This window comes from Agelaius phoeniceus, chromosome 17 (assembly GCF_051311805.1).
Source record: "Agelaius phoeniceus isolate bAgePho1 chromosome 17, bAgePho1.hap1, whole genome shotgun sequence".
In the NCBI taxonomy this organism is placed as follows: domain Eukaryota; kingdom Metazoa; phylum Chordata; class Aves; order Passeriformes; family Icteridae; genus Agelaius; species Agelaius phoeniceus.
The window spans coordinates 12,801,937-12,819,234 of NC_135281.1; the positions used below are offsets into that span (position 1 = coordinate 12,801,937).

At 40.1% G+C, this 17,298-nt stretch overlaps 1 protein-coding gene across 2 annotated transcripts in view; it reads right to left on the minus strand.

Moving 5' to 3' along the window:
- Positions 1-17,298, minus strand: part of GNAS (GNAS complex locus) — a 129,950-nt gene that overhangs the window by 29,569 nt on the left and 83,083 nt on the right. For both annotated transcript variants that reach the window (XM_077187549.1, XM_054644754.2), the window contains exon 5: positions 4,521-4,618. In XM_077187549.1, the coding sequence (XP_077043664.1) occupies positions 4,521-4,618 (98 nt within the window). The remainder of the gene's footprint in view (positions 1-4,520; positions 4,619-17,298) is intronic.

Sequence of the window (17,298 nt, forward strand, 5' to 3'; positions counted from 1 at the left end):
GGCTCTTAACTGCTCTCTGCAAGTCTGCAAATCCAGAAATAAAACACACCATAAATCTTAATAAAAACATAAAGAATTCCCAACATCAGAAATTAAAAAGCCCATGTGTCCACACGTGCTGATCCTTCAGCAGCCCCGCACAGCAGCCCGCTAATAGCTGCACTCCCTGCCTTTCTTTGATAAGTATTTTAAAAACAAACATCTTAAAAAATACTCCTCATAAAACCCTTCTGGAGGAGCCTGGCACAGTTTCAAGGTATCAGAGAGGCTCTGCTGGTGCTGGAGCTCCAGAAACGTGAGCGTGCACCTCCAGAGGCTGCTCCTGGCCCGAAATGGCAGCGCGGCAGAGGAGCGGGAGGCAGGAAATCGCGTGAGAAGGCTCCTGGTGCTGCTCCCAGCCCTTCCTGCCATGGCAGCTCCGACAGGGGCTGCGCTCTCTGCCTGCTCTGGGCTTCCTCTGCCACCCCAGGCACAGCCAGGAAGCGCCAGCGAGGGGATGCGCAGGGAGAGCGCGGCGGAACACGAAGCACAAAATCAAATGAGTGGCCAAGGCTAAAGCAACAATTCAGGGAGCTGTGGGCACAGCCTCATATGAGCAACTCAAGAAGAGCACCAGGAGGCTCGTGTAGTACCCAGGCTTTGCTCCTAAGCTGCTGAAGAGTTGACCTAAAGGCTCCTGACATCAATGCAGGAGCTCCTCTCCTGTGCTGCCATTTCTCCAGGCTCTGGGTAAGACCAGGACAGCCTGGGCACCCTTCATGTCCTCATGCCACAAACAGAACATTCCAGGGGACAGACCCTGCTGGCTCTGCCTGCTCTGCTGGGTACTCCTCTGAGGCTTTAAAAGCAGAGCTGCTCAAATGAAACCTGAGGTGGAAGCACTGGCAACAGCAGCGCTTCAAAGAGATCCTGTTTGTTTGTATTTGACAGAAGGCAAGATTTAACAAACAGGCTTTGGCACATCACAGTGGAAATGGCTCCTAGATTTTTTTTAATAATATATTCTAAATAAAATGTGATCCTGTGCCTCCAGGGAAGACACATGAAGGATGGTAAATGATTTAACACCATTTGGGATTTTCTGTATTCTAGACACTTCTGTGTTCTTCTGTTTATTATTAGCCAAGAGCAGGATCACATGGCAGCTTCATACAAACACTCTGTGTACATCCCTGCAAGAGCAATGAAATTTGGTCTCCTCCCAGGTAAAGCTCCCTCCTCACTGCTGAAATACAAACTGGAGACAATGGCACAGCCCGTGTGGTTCTAAATGCAGAATAGAAACTGATTTCTTAGTGAGGCCAGTTAAGAAAAGGGAAACAAGCTTTCTTTCCTTTCTCTGCCTCTCAAGACTGTAAAATATGCCTGGGCAGGAAGTACAGTAAAGCTCATGATGAGCAGAGGCAGCTACTCTTTCAAAATGAGCAGGGCTCCTCCAAAGTGACATTTTCATTTGGCCATGGAGCCTGAGGGTACAGGGTACCAGAAGGGCTCTCCAGCAGATGGGGTTACTGGCCAGCCCTCCCAGCTCCACACCTCCAAAGATCACAACTGAAGGGAATGGGAAGCCAGGATGGTACCTGTGGCTTTTGGTAAAGCTGTTTTTTCTCAGCCAACACAACCAGAGACTCGGTGGAGCAACAATCAGAGTGTGTAATACTGTCACTTCTCATGGGAAGGCACTGGAAGTTGTAGAGATGCAGAGGAAGCACTGTACATTTAAAACTACTGCTCCAGAACAGGTGAAAAATACCATTTTTGGACTCTAAACCCCCACACTGGAATTAAGGAGATAAAACATTGAGAGTTACATTTGCTCCCACTTTCTTGGCAATGAACATGCAGCAAAAAGTGACTTTTCCCTCACGCTCTGTCCATCCAGGAGAGCTCCTCACCCATCTGCAAATTCCCATCTTTCCTGAGCCCAAACTCTGCAGAAGTTTAAGCTGCCATCTCTCCAGCACCTTTCTTTTCCTTTCTTTTCCAGATTCTCCATCCCTGACTCCTGGAACCCCTCCCTCTCCTGGACTGCAGCTAAGCTGTCTACATGTAGAACCAGCTTTTACCCACGGAAAGCAGAACTGCTAAAAGACAGGCAAAAGTGATTTTTAAACCTTCGGCAGAATCTCCTGGCAAAGCTTCCTACATAAAACTGTGTCCCAACACTGACAAAACCTCCTTTTTTAAAAAATTCAGAATGTTAAATAAGCCCATGCTAAGATAAACTTTACAATAAACAATTCAACCTTCAAAAAATGACAGTTGAAAAGAATCAAATTTTTTTACAAACAAAGCTAAAAAGTTCATTTTTGTGAACAAGAAAGATTGTTTAAAATTTTAAGGCAAATCACTGAGCAAAGAATCCATTAATATTTAAGATTTTATTCAATTTTCAAGAGGAAGAAAGAATTTTTGGAAGCCAGACTGATCTTGAAAGAGAAAACCCACTTTTCCATCTCCCATTTTCACTGTAACTTTCTTGTTTTATATGGGGACTTCAAAAGGGGAAAAGTGCTCAGAACTCAAAACTCCTCTCTGAAAGAATGGACCCCAACAGAAATTGCTCAATATTCTCTTTTAACTTCTATTAGCACTAACAACAGTAGCTTGCACACTCATATTAAAACAGCCCTCCTTTAAGAAATCTCAGACACATTTTGTATTTTGCATTTCCACATTTTTGTTAGTATATGCTCACCAGGTTAATTTAAATGTATCAATCAAGTCAGATTTGATAGGAAGTGACTTTTGTTAGGTCCCTTGAAAATTTAATGTGATAAAAACAAGCTCAGCATTTCAAAGTGACATTAACCTCCACGATAACATTTTGTCATTAAAAACTCCTACTATGCATATTCTGTTATTAAAAACAACACCACTGCATGGTCAAAAATGCAAGAAAGGACAAGAACTATCAAAATTAACAATTAGAAATCTCCTTCTGCAAGACTATGCTGTCATATATGTTACTATCACACTGAATAAATATTTGAATTATTAAATATTTCTAGAAGGAGACAGCAATTTTTATTTTATTTTCTTTCGGGGGAAAAAAAATCTAATTTGTCAGCAATGCTCAAAGTTTATTTCTGGCACAACAGCCCATGATGTAGAATTAAGTGTTCCACTAGATGGAGCAGGATGGTAAAGCCATCATGAGGGCCACCTCCCCTGCTGATCCATGGAAAAGTCAGTGTCCAGGGATGATAAGAATTTCAGTTTTCTTCTGTGCATTCAGGGCAGCAAAAGGGCAACACAAAACCCTCTTAGTGCCCAACAATTTCCTCCTTCCCAGCATAGAAGCTATTAACAAACAGTAACCAGAAACAACCCAGCTCTCCCTCACTTCTGTCAGCTTTACACTAGAAACACAAAAGTTACTGGGTGCTTGTCTGGAAATGAAAATCTTTGTGCTTTTTTATTTTGTAGCGAGTGAACTTGCAAAAAGCTCCATGCCAAATGATCAAACATTAGTCACCTAATGCAAAAGACATCGTTACACATCAAACAAATTCACTCTGGAAACAATGGCAAAACTTCAAAGAGGCTCCTACAAACCTGGAGCTGTGCAAGGCACAGTAAAATTATCTCTCTTGTCTCTTTTCAAACAGAGCTAATTGTTGATTTACCTTTAAGTCTTCCTAAACAAACAAACAGAAGAAGAACCTTACAGATTTTATTTCATCAGATGTTCTTTAAGAGATGCAGTATTAGACAAACTGCAGTTGCCATCACCGTGTGAAACAAGAAACTTTCATTTTCTTGACCATTAAATCTTATTTCAGCTTCTCCAAAAGAAGCAGAGAGAATATAAACTAACAAAGAACAGTTTTAACCATGAATATTTCAAATTTAAGTCCTGCAATTCTTGAATATGCACAAACAAAAGTACCGGGAATGGTCACAATTAACTCGAGCACCTTGCCATAAAAAATCCCGAGCCACAGTGTATTGCTGGATGTGATAAATAACTGCAAACATGCAGCAGACTCTGAAGACAACACTAATTATCCCAGCAGTATAAATACCAGAAGAGAATGACTCTTTCTCAGATATGTGCATGAAGGCACACAAGCAGAACTCTGGTGACTGATCACAGGCTGCTCCCCATGCCTGTCACTCCCATCTCTTTGTTCCCAGTTCAATAAACTGCACTAGAAACCAAAGTGATAAACAGGTTTATTTCCCACCAACATCCTCTCCAACTGACTGCAACCTGTGCAGCACCTGAAGCTGACTTCTGGAGAGGATGGGCCAAGTGGAAGAGGCAGGAAATTTGGCCTTGCAGACAATAAAACTGATTCCTCACTAAGGGGCCTTATTAAAACCTTTTGAAAGCACCTGGAGATTAGATATTAATGTAGATATTTCAATGTAGATATTGTCTAACTGAACACCAGTTTGTCCCACCTCTCTGACCAGCTGATTAGCAAGAATTCATTGTGCCCCTCACACTCCTTTTCCAGGGATCAGGGCCAGCAGCAGGACACCCAACCCTCCCCAGCCCCAGCAATACTCACTACTGGGCACAGTCAATCAGCTGGTACTCGTTGGATCTCTCGTAGCAGGCTTTCACACCCTCATCCTGCCACAGGGTTTTTGTGTGTTCATAAAACTCCTGAAATGGGAAAACAGCGTTATGGGAATGGGTTGGAGATGAAGAGAGTCAGCAAACAGTAATGAATCATTTCATTTTGCAATGAGCAGGGAATGGAGCAGATTTAACAAAAATCTTTAACCATGCTTTAGAACCTCACTACAAGTTCAGTTGGCTTTCTAAGTTTGACTTCAACACTCTGTACCACCCAAAGAACTGTTTCTCAATCACTGATTGAATCCAACCATCTACTGTAAGAAGGGTTAATGTCACATTAATATCAATTTCATTGGCAATTTAATAATCAATGCTATTTGGTAGCATTTGTTCTTTAACTCATGGTGTCACTGTATTTTACATTTATGTGGCTGTCGTGATTTTTTTCTTCAAGGAAACATTACTTCTCTATAATCCCTACATGAATGATAACGATAATTAAGTTTTACATGACTTTGCAAGCAAGTAAGGATCTTCAGGGACTGTACAGACATCTGTATCTTATTTAACTCTGCACCACTTTCGTAAATTTATTCTTTTGCAGTGTAAAAAGACATTGAACTACAGAAGAAAGAGTGATACAAGGCTAGATCATGTTTTGTCTCAGGCTTAAAAAATGTAAGCCAAGATATGAAAGCAGACAGTCAAAATGCAATGCTTCAGTTTTGTTGAACCTGTAACACAAGCTAACAACACAAGCAGAAGCCCCTTTCACTCTGCAGATGGAAGATGCACTTTGGCTGCAGCAGTGCGTGTGCAACACGGGCCTGGACTCCTGGCCATCAGTCCAGGAGCTCTGAACAGACCCAGCAAGAACAGCAGCAGCCTGGTGACTGAAATACTCACACACAGCACTGTGGGCATTGCTCTCATCACCAGCCATGGCTGTTCCTTGGCTATCTCGTAGAGCTTTGAAGTGTTTTGGGTAAAACACTTTCATTCTGGTTTTAAGTGGCAAATAATTCATTTTTTTCATCCAGACCACTGAAAGACCTTTAAAATAGTTGTTGTATTTATTTTGTGTCTCCCCATCCTTTTTCTTTACAGAAGAGTTATTTTAAAGAAGAAAAATGTGTTATTTTTGCTGCTTCAAGGTTCCTCCATCTCTTGGGATATCAGTCTCTCACATTCCTTTACTATCAATGTAGTACAAAGAAAGGGGACACATTCCAAATTTTCCCTTTGAACAGAGTTTTTTAAAAAAAATCACATTCCTACCAGAATCTTAACTAACACCTGAACTGCAGCAGAACAGTAAATCCTTTAAATTGCATCTGAAAGATGCATAAAGGTATCTTAGAGTAAATTCAGTGCTGCTGATTTTCAGAGCACCCTCTTCTTGGCAGGTATAAGATGCATATGTGTTTGTGTGATCACACAATTACAAATACCAATGGTGGAAGCAGCACATCAGATGCAGATTTGATTGTCCTTTTATTGCTATTAAGGATTCCCTAGCTGCACATACACAAAAATGAGAGCAAACACAAAATACACATCTCAATTTTGTTCTGATTTCTTTTAAAGAGATTATGACGTTTATATATGGTATTAATGGCAGCTTGTTCCCTGCTTTTATGAACTGTTCATGAACAAAAACACCAGTTAAATTTCTTTCAGAAGTAGGTAAGAAGATTTTACTTAAATTTTACTATTTGCAGATTGCACTGTTGACCGTTTGCTTTTGCTATTAAAGAAAATAGAAAATGAATCAAAATCTTATTTCCAGTCCTCAGTTTTCTGTCTCCCACTGCATGGAATTATGCTTATTGGATACTTTAATTTTGAAGATTTCCAATTTCTTGGCAGTTGGAGGACTGTCAGTCACTTTCAGCTGTATCAGAGCACAGTGAGGAACATATCTTTCTAAAGGAAAAGGGAGAAGGAAGAGAAAGTGAAGGAGAGAGGGGGAATTATCTGCAATCTCACTGTATCTGAACCAAACCCATTTTGGGGAATGTTTCTATACTTGTTTTTAAAAGTAACAGTTGTTCAATACAGAACATCATATGGCTCACTCAACTTACGACTACAAAGCTGGGAAATTGAAAAATGGAATCAGCAATTGTACAAGATTTTTTTTATGAAACAGCAGTTGATTCAGTGGATAAATAACTAGGCAATGATAAGTTCACAGAAAAAGCAGTAAAACATTCTTCATCACGAAAAAAAAATATAAAGTGAAAAAGTCAGTGCTTTAAGAAGAAAAGTCACAGCCCAGTAAAACTGCCACAAAAATTCTTCCTCATTACTGTTTCTCACTACAACCATGACACCTTGGTGGAAAGCTGATGTAAAGCAATTATTTCAAAGACCTTTCAAACTCCATAATGTCTTACATTTGGAATAGTTTCTGCAATCAGATCTTAAAATGGGATGGAGAATAAAACCAGTTCCTGGCCTCAGCATAAACACATTGACAATAGAAAGCCCAGGGTTTAGTTTACCAGAACAGTTACATGTTGTTTACAAGAGTCCTCCCCTTGTTCTAAGGGCAGTTGTCACTTCTAAGAAAATACATGAATTACAATAATGGGATAAAGATCAGTGTTTGTGCCTTGTTAGGCCAAATTAGCAATAAAATATTGAAAACTGCCTTCATGCCTGTCCTGCTGATCTGAACTATAACCAGCAATATTCAAGCAATCTTCTCAGTATGGTTATTAATTGTCCATCTGGGATGGAAAAAGAATTGAATTCCACATTCTTTGAACTTCTTATTGGGATTTCAAAATCAGGATCTACAACAAGCAAAGAGCAGTAGATCATTACACTAAGACACAGTGGGGTTTTTTGGGGTGGGTTTTTGCTGTTACTTTTGGTCTTTTTTTTTTTTAAAGTGAACTACATGACTTGAGATGGTCAAACATGAAGGTCTTTCATTAATACACAACTTTTGTCTTTAGGCCACATCAAATACATCTTCACACATGCTGGGACTAATGCAGAGCCAGCTCCCACAGCTGTGAAGAAGGAAGGTTTCACCCAAGCAGAGTCAGAACCAGCCTTGCAGAGCTCATCCCCTGCTGTATTAAAGCCTCCTTACTGTAGTGACTGATTTTGGAATCAAGACATAGTAGCTGGCTGCAAAAACCCCAGATTCTCCCTCCTCCCCAGTACACCTACACTAACCACAGCTCTGAAATAATATTTAAGAAAAGGAATAACACAAGAAATCCTCAGCATCCCATTTGAGTCATGGAATGTAGCCTGGGGCTGCTCTCAGGGAAGGCAAGTAAAACCACAAGATTTGTTATGTATTTAGGTAAAACAGGGGCTTCAGAGGCCACTGGAAAAAATCAAGTTAGCAAAAGGGTTGGGTTGGTTTTTTTCTTTTAGTTAAATAGGTATAATTTGTATGAGAGCTCTAAAAATAATGAGTTAGGAAACAAATTAACCAAAAGTAGCAGGAAAATTTCCTGAAAAGAAATAGCCAGAAAACAAGTCCTTACATGTCTGGTTCTTGCTAGCATGACACTGATTGATTTGCTGGCACATTCTAATATGACAGACTCTACAGCAGCATCAACAAAGGGTTTTCTTGCATAGAAAATGGAACTCCTAACAAAACAGCTAAAATGAACAAATACTAAATAACAATTTGGTTTGAGATGACATTCCACAACAAATAGGATTTGAATGTTAGGATCCAAATGACCCAGAGTATTTGCAGTGTATGATCATCTTATCCCTTCCAGCCCTACGCATACTTAAAATTGAAAAAAGAATCCAAATTATGTAATTTGCCATTTAAAAAAATAAAATGCTGCAGTGTCACAATACACACCCAAGATCCTGTTTAAAGTACAGCTGAAGCTGTGTAAAGCAACAAAAGTCAACACAAGTGGTGACAGGATGGCACCACCAGGGAAGGTGAGGAGTGAATTCCTCCTGAGCTTTGTCAGGATTGGAGCATTTCTTCACCACCTGGACAGACCTCACACGTCCCAAAACGTTCACTGAACCCTAAAGAGGGAGAAATCCTTGAGGAGAACACTCAAGGAAAGGAATGTCAGTGCAACAGAGATCTGAAGAGAACAAACTGGGCCTGACTGGATCTGCTCAGGCCGGGCAGGGGCATAGTTTGAATTCTGGGCACAATCCCCAGGAACAGGCTCCACTTCTGGGAAACCATAAAAAATACCCTGGGAAAATCATCAGGCTGGGGAAACCTGCTCTGGTGTGGCTCACATAACTGAAGGATCAAGGACCACAACTTGGTGCTGCTGAGGAAACCTCATGTCTCATGATACCATAACACCACAATGGTTAAAAAGCCACATTTATGTGAAATGTGTTTCATTATTAATGTTTTATTTATGAGGTGACACTTTCTCCACCTACTGAAAGCTTCCCAATATAATGAGTCAATAGGCAACATTTGTAAATCACTTGCATTCACTTACAGGAATCTCTGCAGACCTCTAGAGGAAAAAAACCCTTCACTGGAAATGTGGAAGGGATGCTTGGAAAATTGTTCTTTGTTCCAGAAAGATCTTGCTGACAAAATTCTGGATTAGAAAAGGGGCAATGCAGAGTCTAATCGAGTTTAAAACCTACTTATATTGGAACATTTCAGGAAGCTGAATAAATGACAACAGGTAAATAGTGGTTTTGCTCAAAGTTAAACTACAGAAAGTGTTAAAGAACTTGGGGGCTGAGCACTTTGGTTGTTAAAAAAAATAATCCCCAAGAGACAAACTCTAGGCCTGGGAAAAAATAAAGGAACCAAGATCTGCTTTTGAGAAGCATTCTAAGAGGATAAAATACTAGTAGAAAATGAAATAATATAACTGGACATACTGTCTACGAGGCTTAGCTCCCTCCAGATATAGAAATACTCGAGAGACTTCAAAAAATGTTTATGAAGCAATGTTTTATAGGCATTAGGATGTTGGCAGGGAAAAACACTGGCACAGTCCATGCCACTGTGACACCAAATGCACAGGAAACTTAGCATGGACATGCAACATTACCTTTTCTTTGTAAAATATAATATAGGGTGGATCCTTCAACAGAACAGTTTATTTACTAATTCCAGCAAAAGTCAATGCCATTGAAAAAAAAAACCTTACCTCCTAAAAGGTGTGTACAATCATTATACAATGTTGTGGTTAAAACTGGGATTCAATTCCTGGGCAAAGTTCACTGTCCCATGGAGCTGCACATTTCATAATAAGAGTTTTAAATAGGTCACCAACTTACAAATCTAATGATTAAAGGTCAAACCAAACCAGCTTCTAGCTGTAAAACTGTCTCCTGGAGGACTTTGCTTCCCAATGTGTGCAGCTCTTAAAAGCAGCACTGAGCACTGGTGGCAGAGCCTGCTGTGCTGGGGGAGCAGAGCTTTGCTCCCCTCCTGCTGCATTCCACAGGGCAGGCACTGCAGCAAGGCAAGGCCATGGCATGGCAGGGCACTCCCAGGAAACTGCACCAGCTGAGCCTCTCCTGCCAGGATAGGTAAGAACCCACCAAAGTGATTGATTTCTCACTGCCAGGATAGGTAAGAACCCACCAAAGTGATTGATTTCCCACTGCCAGGACAGGTAAGAACCCACCAAAGTGATTGATTTCCCACTGCCAGGACAGGTAAGAACCCACCAAAGTGATTGATTTCCCACTGCCAGGATAGGTAAGAACCCACCAAAGTGATTGATTTCCCACTGCCAGGACAGGTAAGAACCCACCAAAGTGATTGATTTCTCACAGCCAGGATAGGTAAGTACCCACCAAAGTGATTGATTTCCCACTGCCAGGATAGGTAAGAACCCACCAAAGTGATTGATTTGTCACTGCCAGGATAGGTAAGAACCCACCAAAGTGACTGATTTCCCACTGCCAGGATAGGTAAGAACCCACCAAAGTGATTGATTTCCCACTGCCAGGATAGGTAAATACCCACCAAAGTGATTGATTTCCCACTGCCAGGATAGGTAAGAACCCACCAAAGTGATTTATTTCCCACTGCCAGGATAGGTAAGAACCCACCAAAGTGATTTATTTCCCACTGCCAGGATAGGTAAGAACCCACCAAAGTGATTGATTTCTCACAGCCAGGACAGGTAAGTACCCACCAAAGTGATTGATTTCTCACTGCCAGGATAAGTAAGAACCCACCAAAGTGATTGATTTCTCACAGCCATCACTCCTGACTGTAGGGGTGCTCAGGGAACAGAACTCATGGCATCCTTTCACCCTCCCCAGCTTTGGGCAGGGATACCAGAATGTGTTAAATTTGTCAAATCAGACAGTTTAATAAGCCACTTACTTGAATAGGGAAACATCTGCATTCCTACTGGTGTGAACAAGTGTTAATTATTGCTTGCTATTTTAGGGCAAACACGCTGATGATATCACAAAGGAAACGCATACCTACAAATAGTTGAAGATATTCTCCAGTTACTGGCACATGTCCAGAGCTGAACACAAAACTTTGGGAGAGGCCCAGTGCACTCAGCACTTCCCATAACTGAGTCAGAAATATTTTCAGCAAGGATTTAGTCTCATCAATAGTTTTTCATGCTTGGAAAAGAAGAATTATGCTGAAATATTCTGTGTTTCTGCTTGGTAACTTCTAGGAGTACAAATTAAACTGGATGTCGCTGCAAGGACTGGCCAATGGGAAGGGAATTCTATTTAAGAAACTTCTGTCAAGTTTGAACTCACATTATTCCCCTTTGTTAAGAGTTTCAAAACAGCATTTGAGAAGTGTGCCAACACACAAATCCATACCCATAAGCTACAACGTGCCTTTGGTTAGAAGTCCTCACTAACATAATATCAAACCATTTCTCTTTTAGTTCTTTCACAAGAAGTTTAATTGCCACAGAAACTTTATCTGTTGATACCCCAACACAGCTCCTCATGTTAATTAGGGAGGAGAATTCACTTTGGGTGAAAGCAGCAAGCCTGCTCCCCATATTGTCACAATTCCTCTGCAATTTAAACCAATAATCAGTGTTCCTCTGCTTCTTCAAAGTGTCATACATAGAAAGAGGCAATTCATTAATGGATCAAACTGCCTGATAGCATAAAAGGCACAAAGAAATCTTCTACCCCATTGCAGCTCTCTCAGGGTAGTTTAGAGTGGTGACAGAGGCAGTTCAACCATCAGCTATTTTTGGAGACTGCAGTCTAAGAAAGAAGGTTTAATAAAACTCTGAGAAATTTCCTTTGAGCCTTAAATCAGGGTTTGGAAAATGTCTTTCATACTACATCATTAGCTGCTTTTTGTTTAATGAATATATAGTAAGCTTGAACAGTCAAATCAAATGACTTTATTCCCTTACCTGGTGCCAAGAACAAACACCTGGGACCACACTAAACTCTGCTGCTTCCTTTCACACTGGAAACAAAAAGCCTCTTTTTGCCAGAAATTTCCACCAACAGAAAAGGGTGTAAGATAAAATAGTTCTCATTCTAAATTTACACAAGTCCCAAGGAGAGCTCACTAAGCCTCTTCCAATCTTTCTGAAGCAGCAGCATCTGTACTCATAGAAGTGTTCACAGGCTCACAATGAAGCTCAAATATACTTAAAATAAATTAACTGAAAGTTCTGCTTAATTACTGGCATTTCTTTTTAAGAGTAAAAAGACATCCTGGGAGTTTAAAAAAATCTTAAATTTTACTGGAACACTGAAGAAATGTCAGGTATTCTCCCAACAGTCAGCTGAGCACAACAGGGCTGTGGCTGTAACACCAGGGAGGCTCCCAGGTATAATTTTATTTCATCTATGCATACACCAATATTTTGTGATAGTCTCTTACTGTGATTAAAACCAGAAAATGTTTAAGAATTTCCATATTAAATTATGCCTATTTCCTGTTTAATTCAGCTGACAGCTCTTGTATTTCAGCATAAATTGAATTAATCTGTCCTTGTTCTTTAAGACTGCTCTGAGAGGAAAACAAAGAAGATGCATCAAGAGAAATTAAGTCACGTGAACTTCTGAACCTGTAAATATGGTCTGGTATGGTGGGAATTTACTGGGTAAAAATACAAGTTCAGGACAAAGCATCAGCATTTACTTCAAATATTAATCAAATAAATTAGTAATCAAGTAAAATATAGGGGGGGGGGGGGGGCTTGTATTATAAAAACAACTGGACTACAGAAAAAGACATGTATATAATCCTATTGTCTCAAGTCCTGGGCTGCAGATTCTCCAATTTAAGGAAATTCTTTGAGGGATTTCAACAGAATTATGTGAACACCTCAGTGAAAGCACTGCAGAATTCAAAGGGCTGAAAAAAAAACCCAAACAAAACACTTCCAATAAAAACTAACAAAATACAGCACTAACAAAATTTGCTAGATATTCCTAGTCACATAAGAGTAAAACATTCCTATCAGACATTTATCCATGTAGACAAAAATCAGAGATTTCAGGAGATTAATTTGCAAATCATTGATAGTCATACGTGTTTCAATTATGAGAAACAGAAATGAAATCAAGTGGCTGCCTGCCTCACAGACCCTATACTAGAAGAAGGCTTCAGAAGAACTCTTTAATTAATCTGTATTCAAGAATTTTTTCTGCTATTAAAGGATAGGAAAACCAGCTTTCCATAAGTTCCTGTTAAACTCTGATCAGGTAAACTCAATTGGATTATCTGGAAGCCCATTGAGAGGGAGCTGCTCTGTGTAGATAAGATAATAGAGATTTTAAAAAGAGTAAGTAAGGATTATTTCAGAGGATCTAGCACCACATCTTTGATATTGTCTGTAAGACTTCCCACTCCTTTCTCTGAACAGCATTAACATTTCTGAGGCAAAAATACTTCACATATTCACATTTTCTACTAGTTTTGCACCTCAAGATGCATCTCAAAGATATGTATTTTTTGATATTAAATTTAGATATTATCACTCTTTTACACATAATAGGACAGAGTATACTAAAAAAAAAGGTAAATATGAGATTGAGGAGTCTTGCTTAAAATCATAAAAAAATCTGGACAAGAAAAAGCTGGAGGCCCTAATTTTTCTCTCTCTGTGGTAAGTATCCAAACTGCACACAAACCTGTGCAGACACCCAAGCAATCAGGCTCTGTCTCCCACCTTTCCCAGCTTCCCAGGGGTATCCTCTCCAAAGAAAATGTTTTGCCTACTTTCACACCCCAAAATCTGTGACATTTGAGATATCCCCATGGGAAACATCCCCCACTGCAGTGAATATGTTTGTCAGGGCTTTATAAAGCTAGTGATGCTGTCAAACCAGAACAGCTCTCTTCTTCTGCCATGATGTATTTAGACAGGAATAATAATATATCTATCATTATACCCATCAGGGTGGTTATCTACAGGGACAGATAATTTTGTTCTGTTGCCTACATAATTAAGGAACACTTCTGGCAGCAAAGAGATCCCAGCTCACATCTTTTCTTACTGAGAAAAGATATAATTTCATTACCATCTTTAAGATTTTGGTGTCAAAACCCTTTTAGGGACTCCAAAGCCCCGTTCTGACCCTGCTGCAGGTTAAGGGATCCCACTGAGCACCACCTCCACTGCCAGGTTGTAAATCAGACCTCAAAACTGATCCCTGTTAAAAATAATCTCCCCAAAATAGAAGAGAGAAGGAGTAAGGGTTAGCAGGGTTATTTTTACCCTGGGCTGGCTCAATGCTCTGATTGACCCTGGGGAGCCAGAGGAGGTTTGTCTGGCCCAGGCTGGGTGGCACAGGGAAGGGGTGGCTGTGGGCACAGGGGATGCTGAGCTGCCTTTGAGGCTGAAGCCAGAGTGTGGTAGAGCTCAAGGACACCACTCAAAAACCATAATAAAACCATTCAGCAGCAGTGGTAGTGGGAGATTCAAAATAACTACAATGGAGCAGTGTAATAAACTGAAAGCAGGAGAGCTGCAGACAGCACCAGCAGCTCTTCTGCCACAGGCTGCAGTCATTCCTCTGGTATTTTGCCTTTCAATAGCTAATACTCTGATTCTACTACTTTCTAAATTTTTCTGAACTTAGTATGGTATTTTCAAGAGACATCTTCCTCAGTTGAAACCAGATAAATTAAAAATAGGTAGCTGTAAATCCTGCTCAGCTATTTTCAATATTTCATTAAAACCAGAGAATTATAAATGGACTGTGACCCAAAGCAAATAGGTTTTATTTGGTAGCTTGGTTCAATTGGGTTGATCGTGGAGTGTGAAATGTTGATAAAATGGGAACATTTCCTTCCCTCTTCTAAAAGTAAGAGCAAAAAGAAAGGGATGAGAAGAAGGCCACTATTACTGGGGATGAAGAAAATACCCTAACCACTGTCTGGTATGCAGAACAGGAATAAAAATATCACTTTTATAACCCAGCTAACCCAACATCACCTGACATTTGAGACAGATCTACAGCTAGTTTGAATTATTCAAATTACTTATGATGTTGATTTTTGACACTGAAAACACACACATTCAGTTGTGTTCAGCTAAATGCATCAAAGGACAATAATGATGGAAATACCATTTGGAAGCCTCACCTACAGATCTGATCTACTAGAAATTGCAATATTTTAAAATACCAGCATGATTGTGTGGACAGAATTCCTTCCAGTCAGTACTATGTTTTGCCTTTCTCCATATGCTACTACTTGTATTCAAAAATTTAATTTCTTAATACCAACTGTGCTGAATTAATAATCTCCAACATAGCAAATTTTCAGCTTTAAAGGGATGTTTAACCTAGCATTACACTGTACCAGCATTATTTTTAACTCAAGCTGTTGTTTTTTAGGTTTTTTTAATTCAAAACAATATGGTCTACACAAATGACACACACTTCCTGTAAGTCAAAAACTGCAAAGCAAACAGATGGAGACCCAGACTAAGAAAAGAATCAGAATATCAGAATACAAAAGTTGCTCTTTGAATCCGAATTTACATGTAGAGTCAGATCCCAATATTTATCACACTGTAAAGCTCCTGCATTCTTCCTGACTTTATTCTGCCTTTCACATCACACTGAACCTTGCTGTTAGGAGCCCTGCATTCCAGCTCCACCTGTTCCACAGAGAATTATAAACACAGATTTTGGCCTCTACTTTAAAATTGATTTCAACTGCTCCTTCAGGAAGATGATGATCTGGAGAAGAAATCCCACAATCCTTGTGCTGGCCTCTGTCAGTGCACTCTCTTCAGGAGAGCAACCCAAATTAATGTTTAGGAAAAGAAGAATGGGCGTTTGAAGGGAAGCAGAACAGCCCTGTATTTAAGAGTATAGTCCTAAGGACTTGCAGCTCTCAAAGAGTATCCCCTTGGGACATTCCTCCCTACCCTCATGCTCTCCCTAGGGCAGAGAAGAGCATCAAATCCTACACTGAGGAGAGTATGTGCTCAAGACAGCTGAAATGTGATTTTCCATGAGGAAAATGCAAGAGGCAGAAAGCAAGTTCTGCAGCTCAAACCAGACAGGGCTGACATTGCTAAAAACTCCCCTCCTTCCTTCCCAGTCAATACTCTGTATAGGAAAAGGTTGATGACATTCTTCCCCCAGTGCACTGGAGCAGGAAGCAGGTGATGGAGATCTCCTTAGATTTAAAGCATAACTAGCATCAGGCTGTCCTTTCTGCTTCCACAAATTTTTTTTTCTTCAAAGTACTTTTAATTAATCTGTAACAAAATCAAAATTATTTTTACAGTGGTACTCAAGGATTGATTCTTGTTCCTCTGCACTGAGAGCTGTCATCTAGGGACACTCTAGATCTTAACTTGATTTAAATCATGCCATTAAAATGCAGGTTCAGTTTTCCAGGTACCAAAGGACTACAATCTACATTCAGACAAACTCAGAAATCAGAGATATATTAACTTATATAATCACTGAGGGCAGCGAGAGCCAACAACAGCCCTTCAACATCTGTGGCTAATGCATCTCCAGTTTAAAACCTCAACCCTACAAACATTTACATATGAAATAGTTAATCATGCCAATGAAGTAAGCCACCAGTCCAAGTTATGCACACACCTAAACCTCTGTAGACTCAGGGCTTAAAAATTGAAGACAATACCTTTGCTCAGAGAAGAAAAACTAGTTTTATAGGAGCACTGTTATTCCTGAAGTTGTGTGTCATTCAACACCTCAAAGACTCTGCACTGAACTTGGAATTATTTATAGACCTTGTAAGTCACACAAATACACCCTGCTTTCAGTGGAAAAATTAAAAGAAATCACTGCACTCCAATTGAATGGGAAAAAAAAGGCCTCTGAGATAGAAGATACAAGGAAAATCCAGTATTTCAGTACGAGGTAGGTCACAAGAACTTGTTGCAGCATTGTTACAGATCACAACCTGAACTAGCACAAACAATGGCAGTAGGAGAGCAGTGGGCACCCAGCCAGTGCAGAAGCACAGAGGGAGGAGCAAGGAACCACTGTCTTCTCTCTCAAATAGCCTCCTAAAACCACCTTAAAAGCATGAATTTTTCTGTGCCCCCAGCAGGAGAGATCATCCATTAAGGGATTGAGCATTTCTGTGAATAACACTGACAAATGTCTAAATGACAGATGTGTGAAGTTAAAAATCTCAAAATCTCAAATTTAAGATGCTTTAAGACAAAATGCCAATGACTACATTTTATGTGCTAGAGAGAATCATACACCTCCCTCCACCAACCTGTCTGTGCCTGTTACACTGAAAATGATTTGAAGATTCCAGTGCAGTATTTCCAATTAACTGCTAAAGTCACCTGACTTCTGCCTTGTAC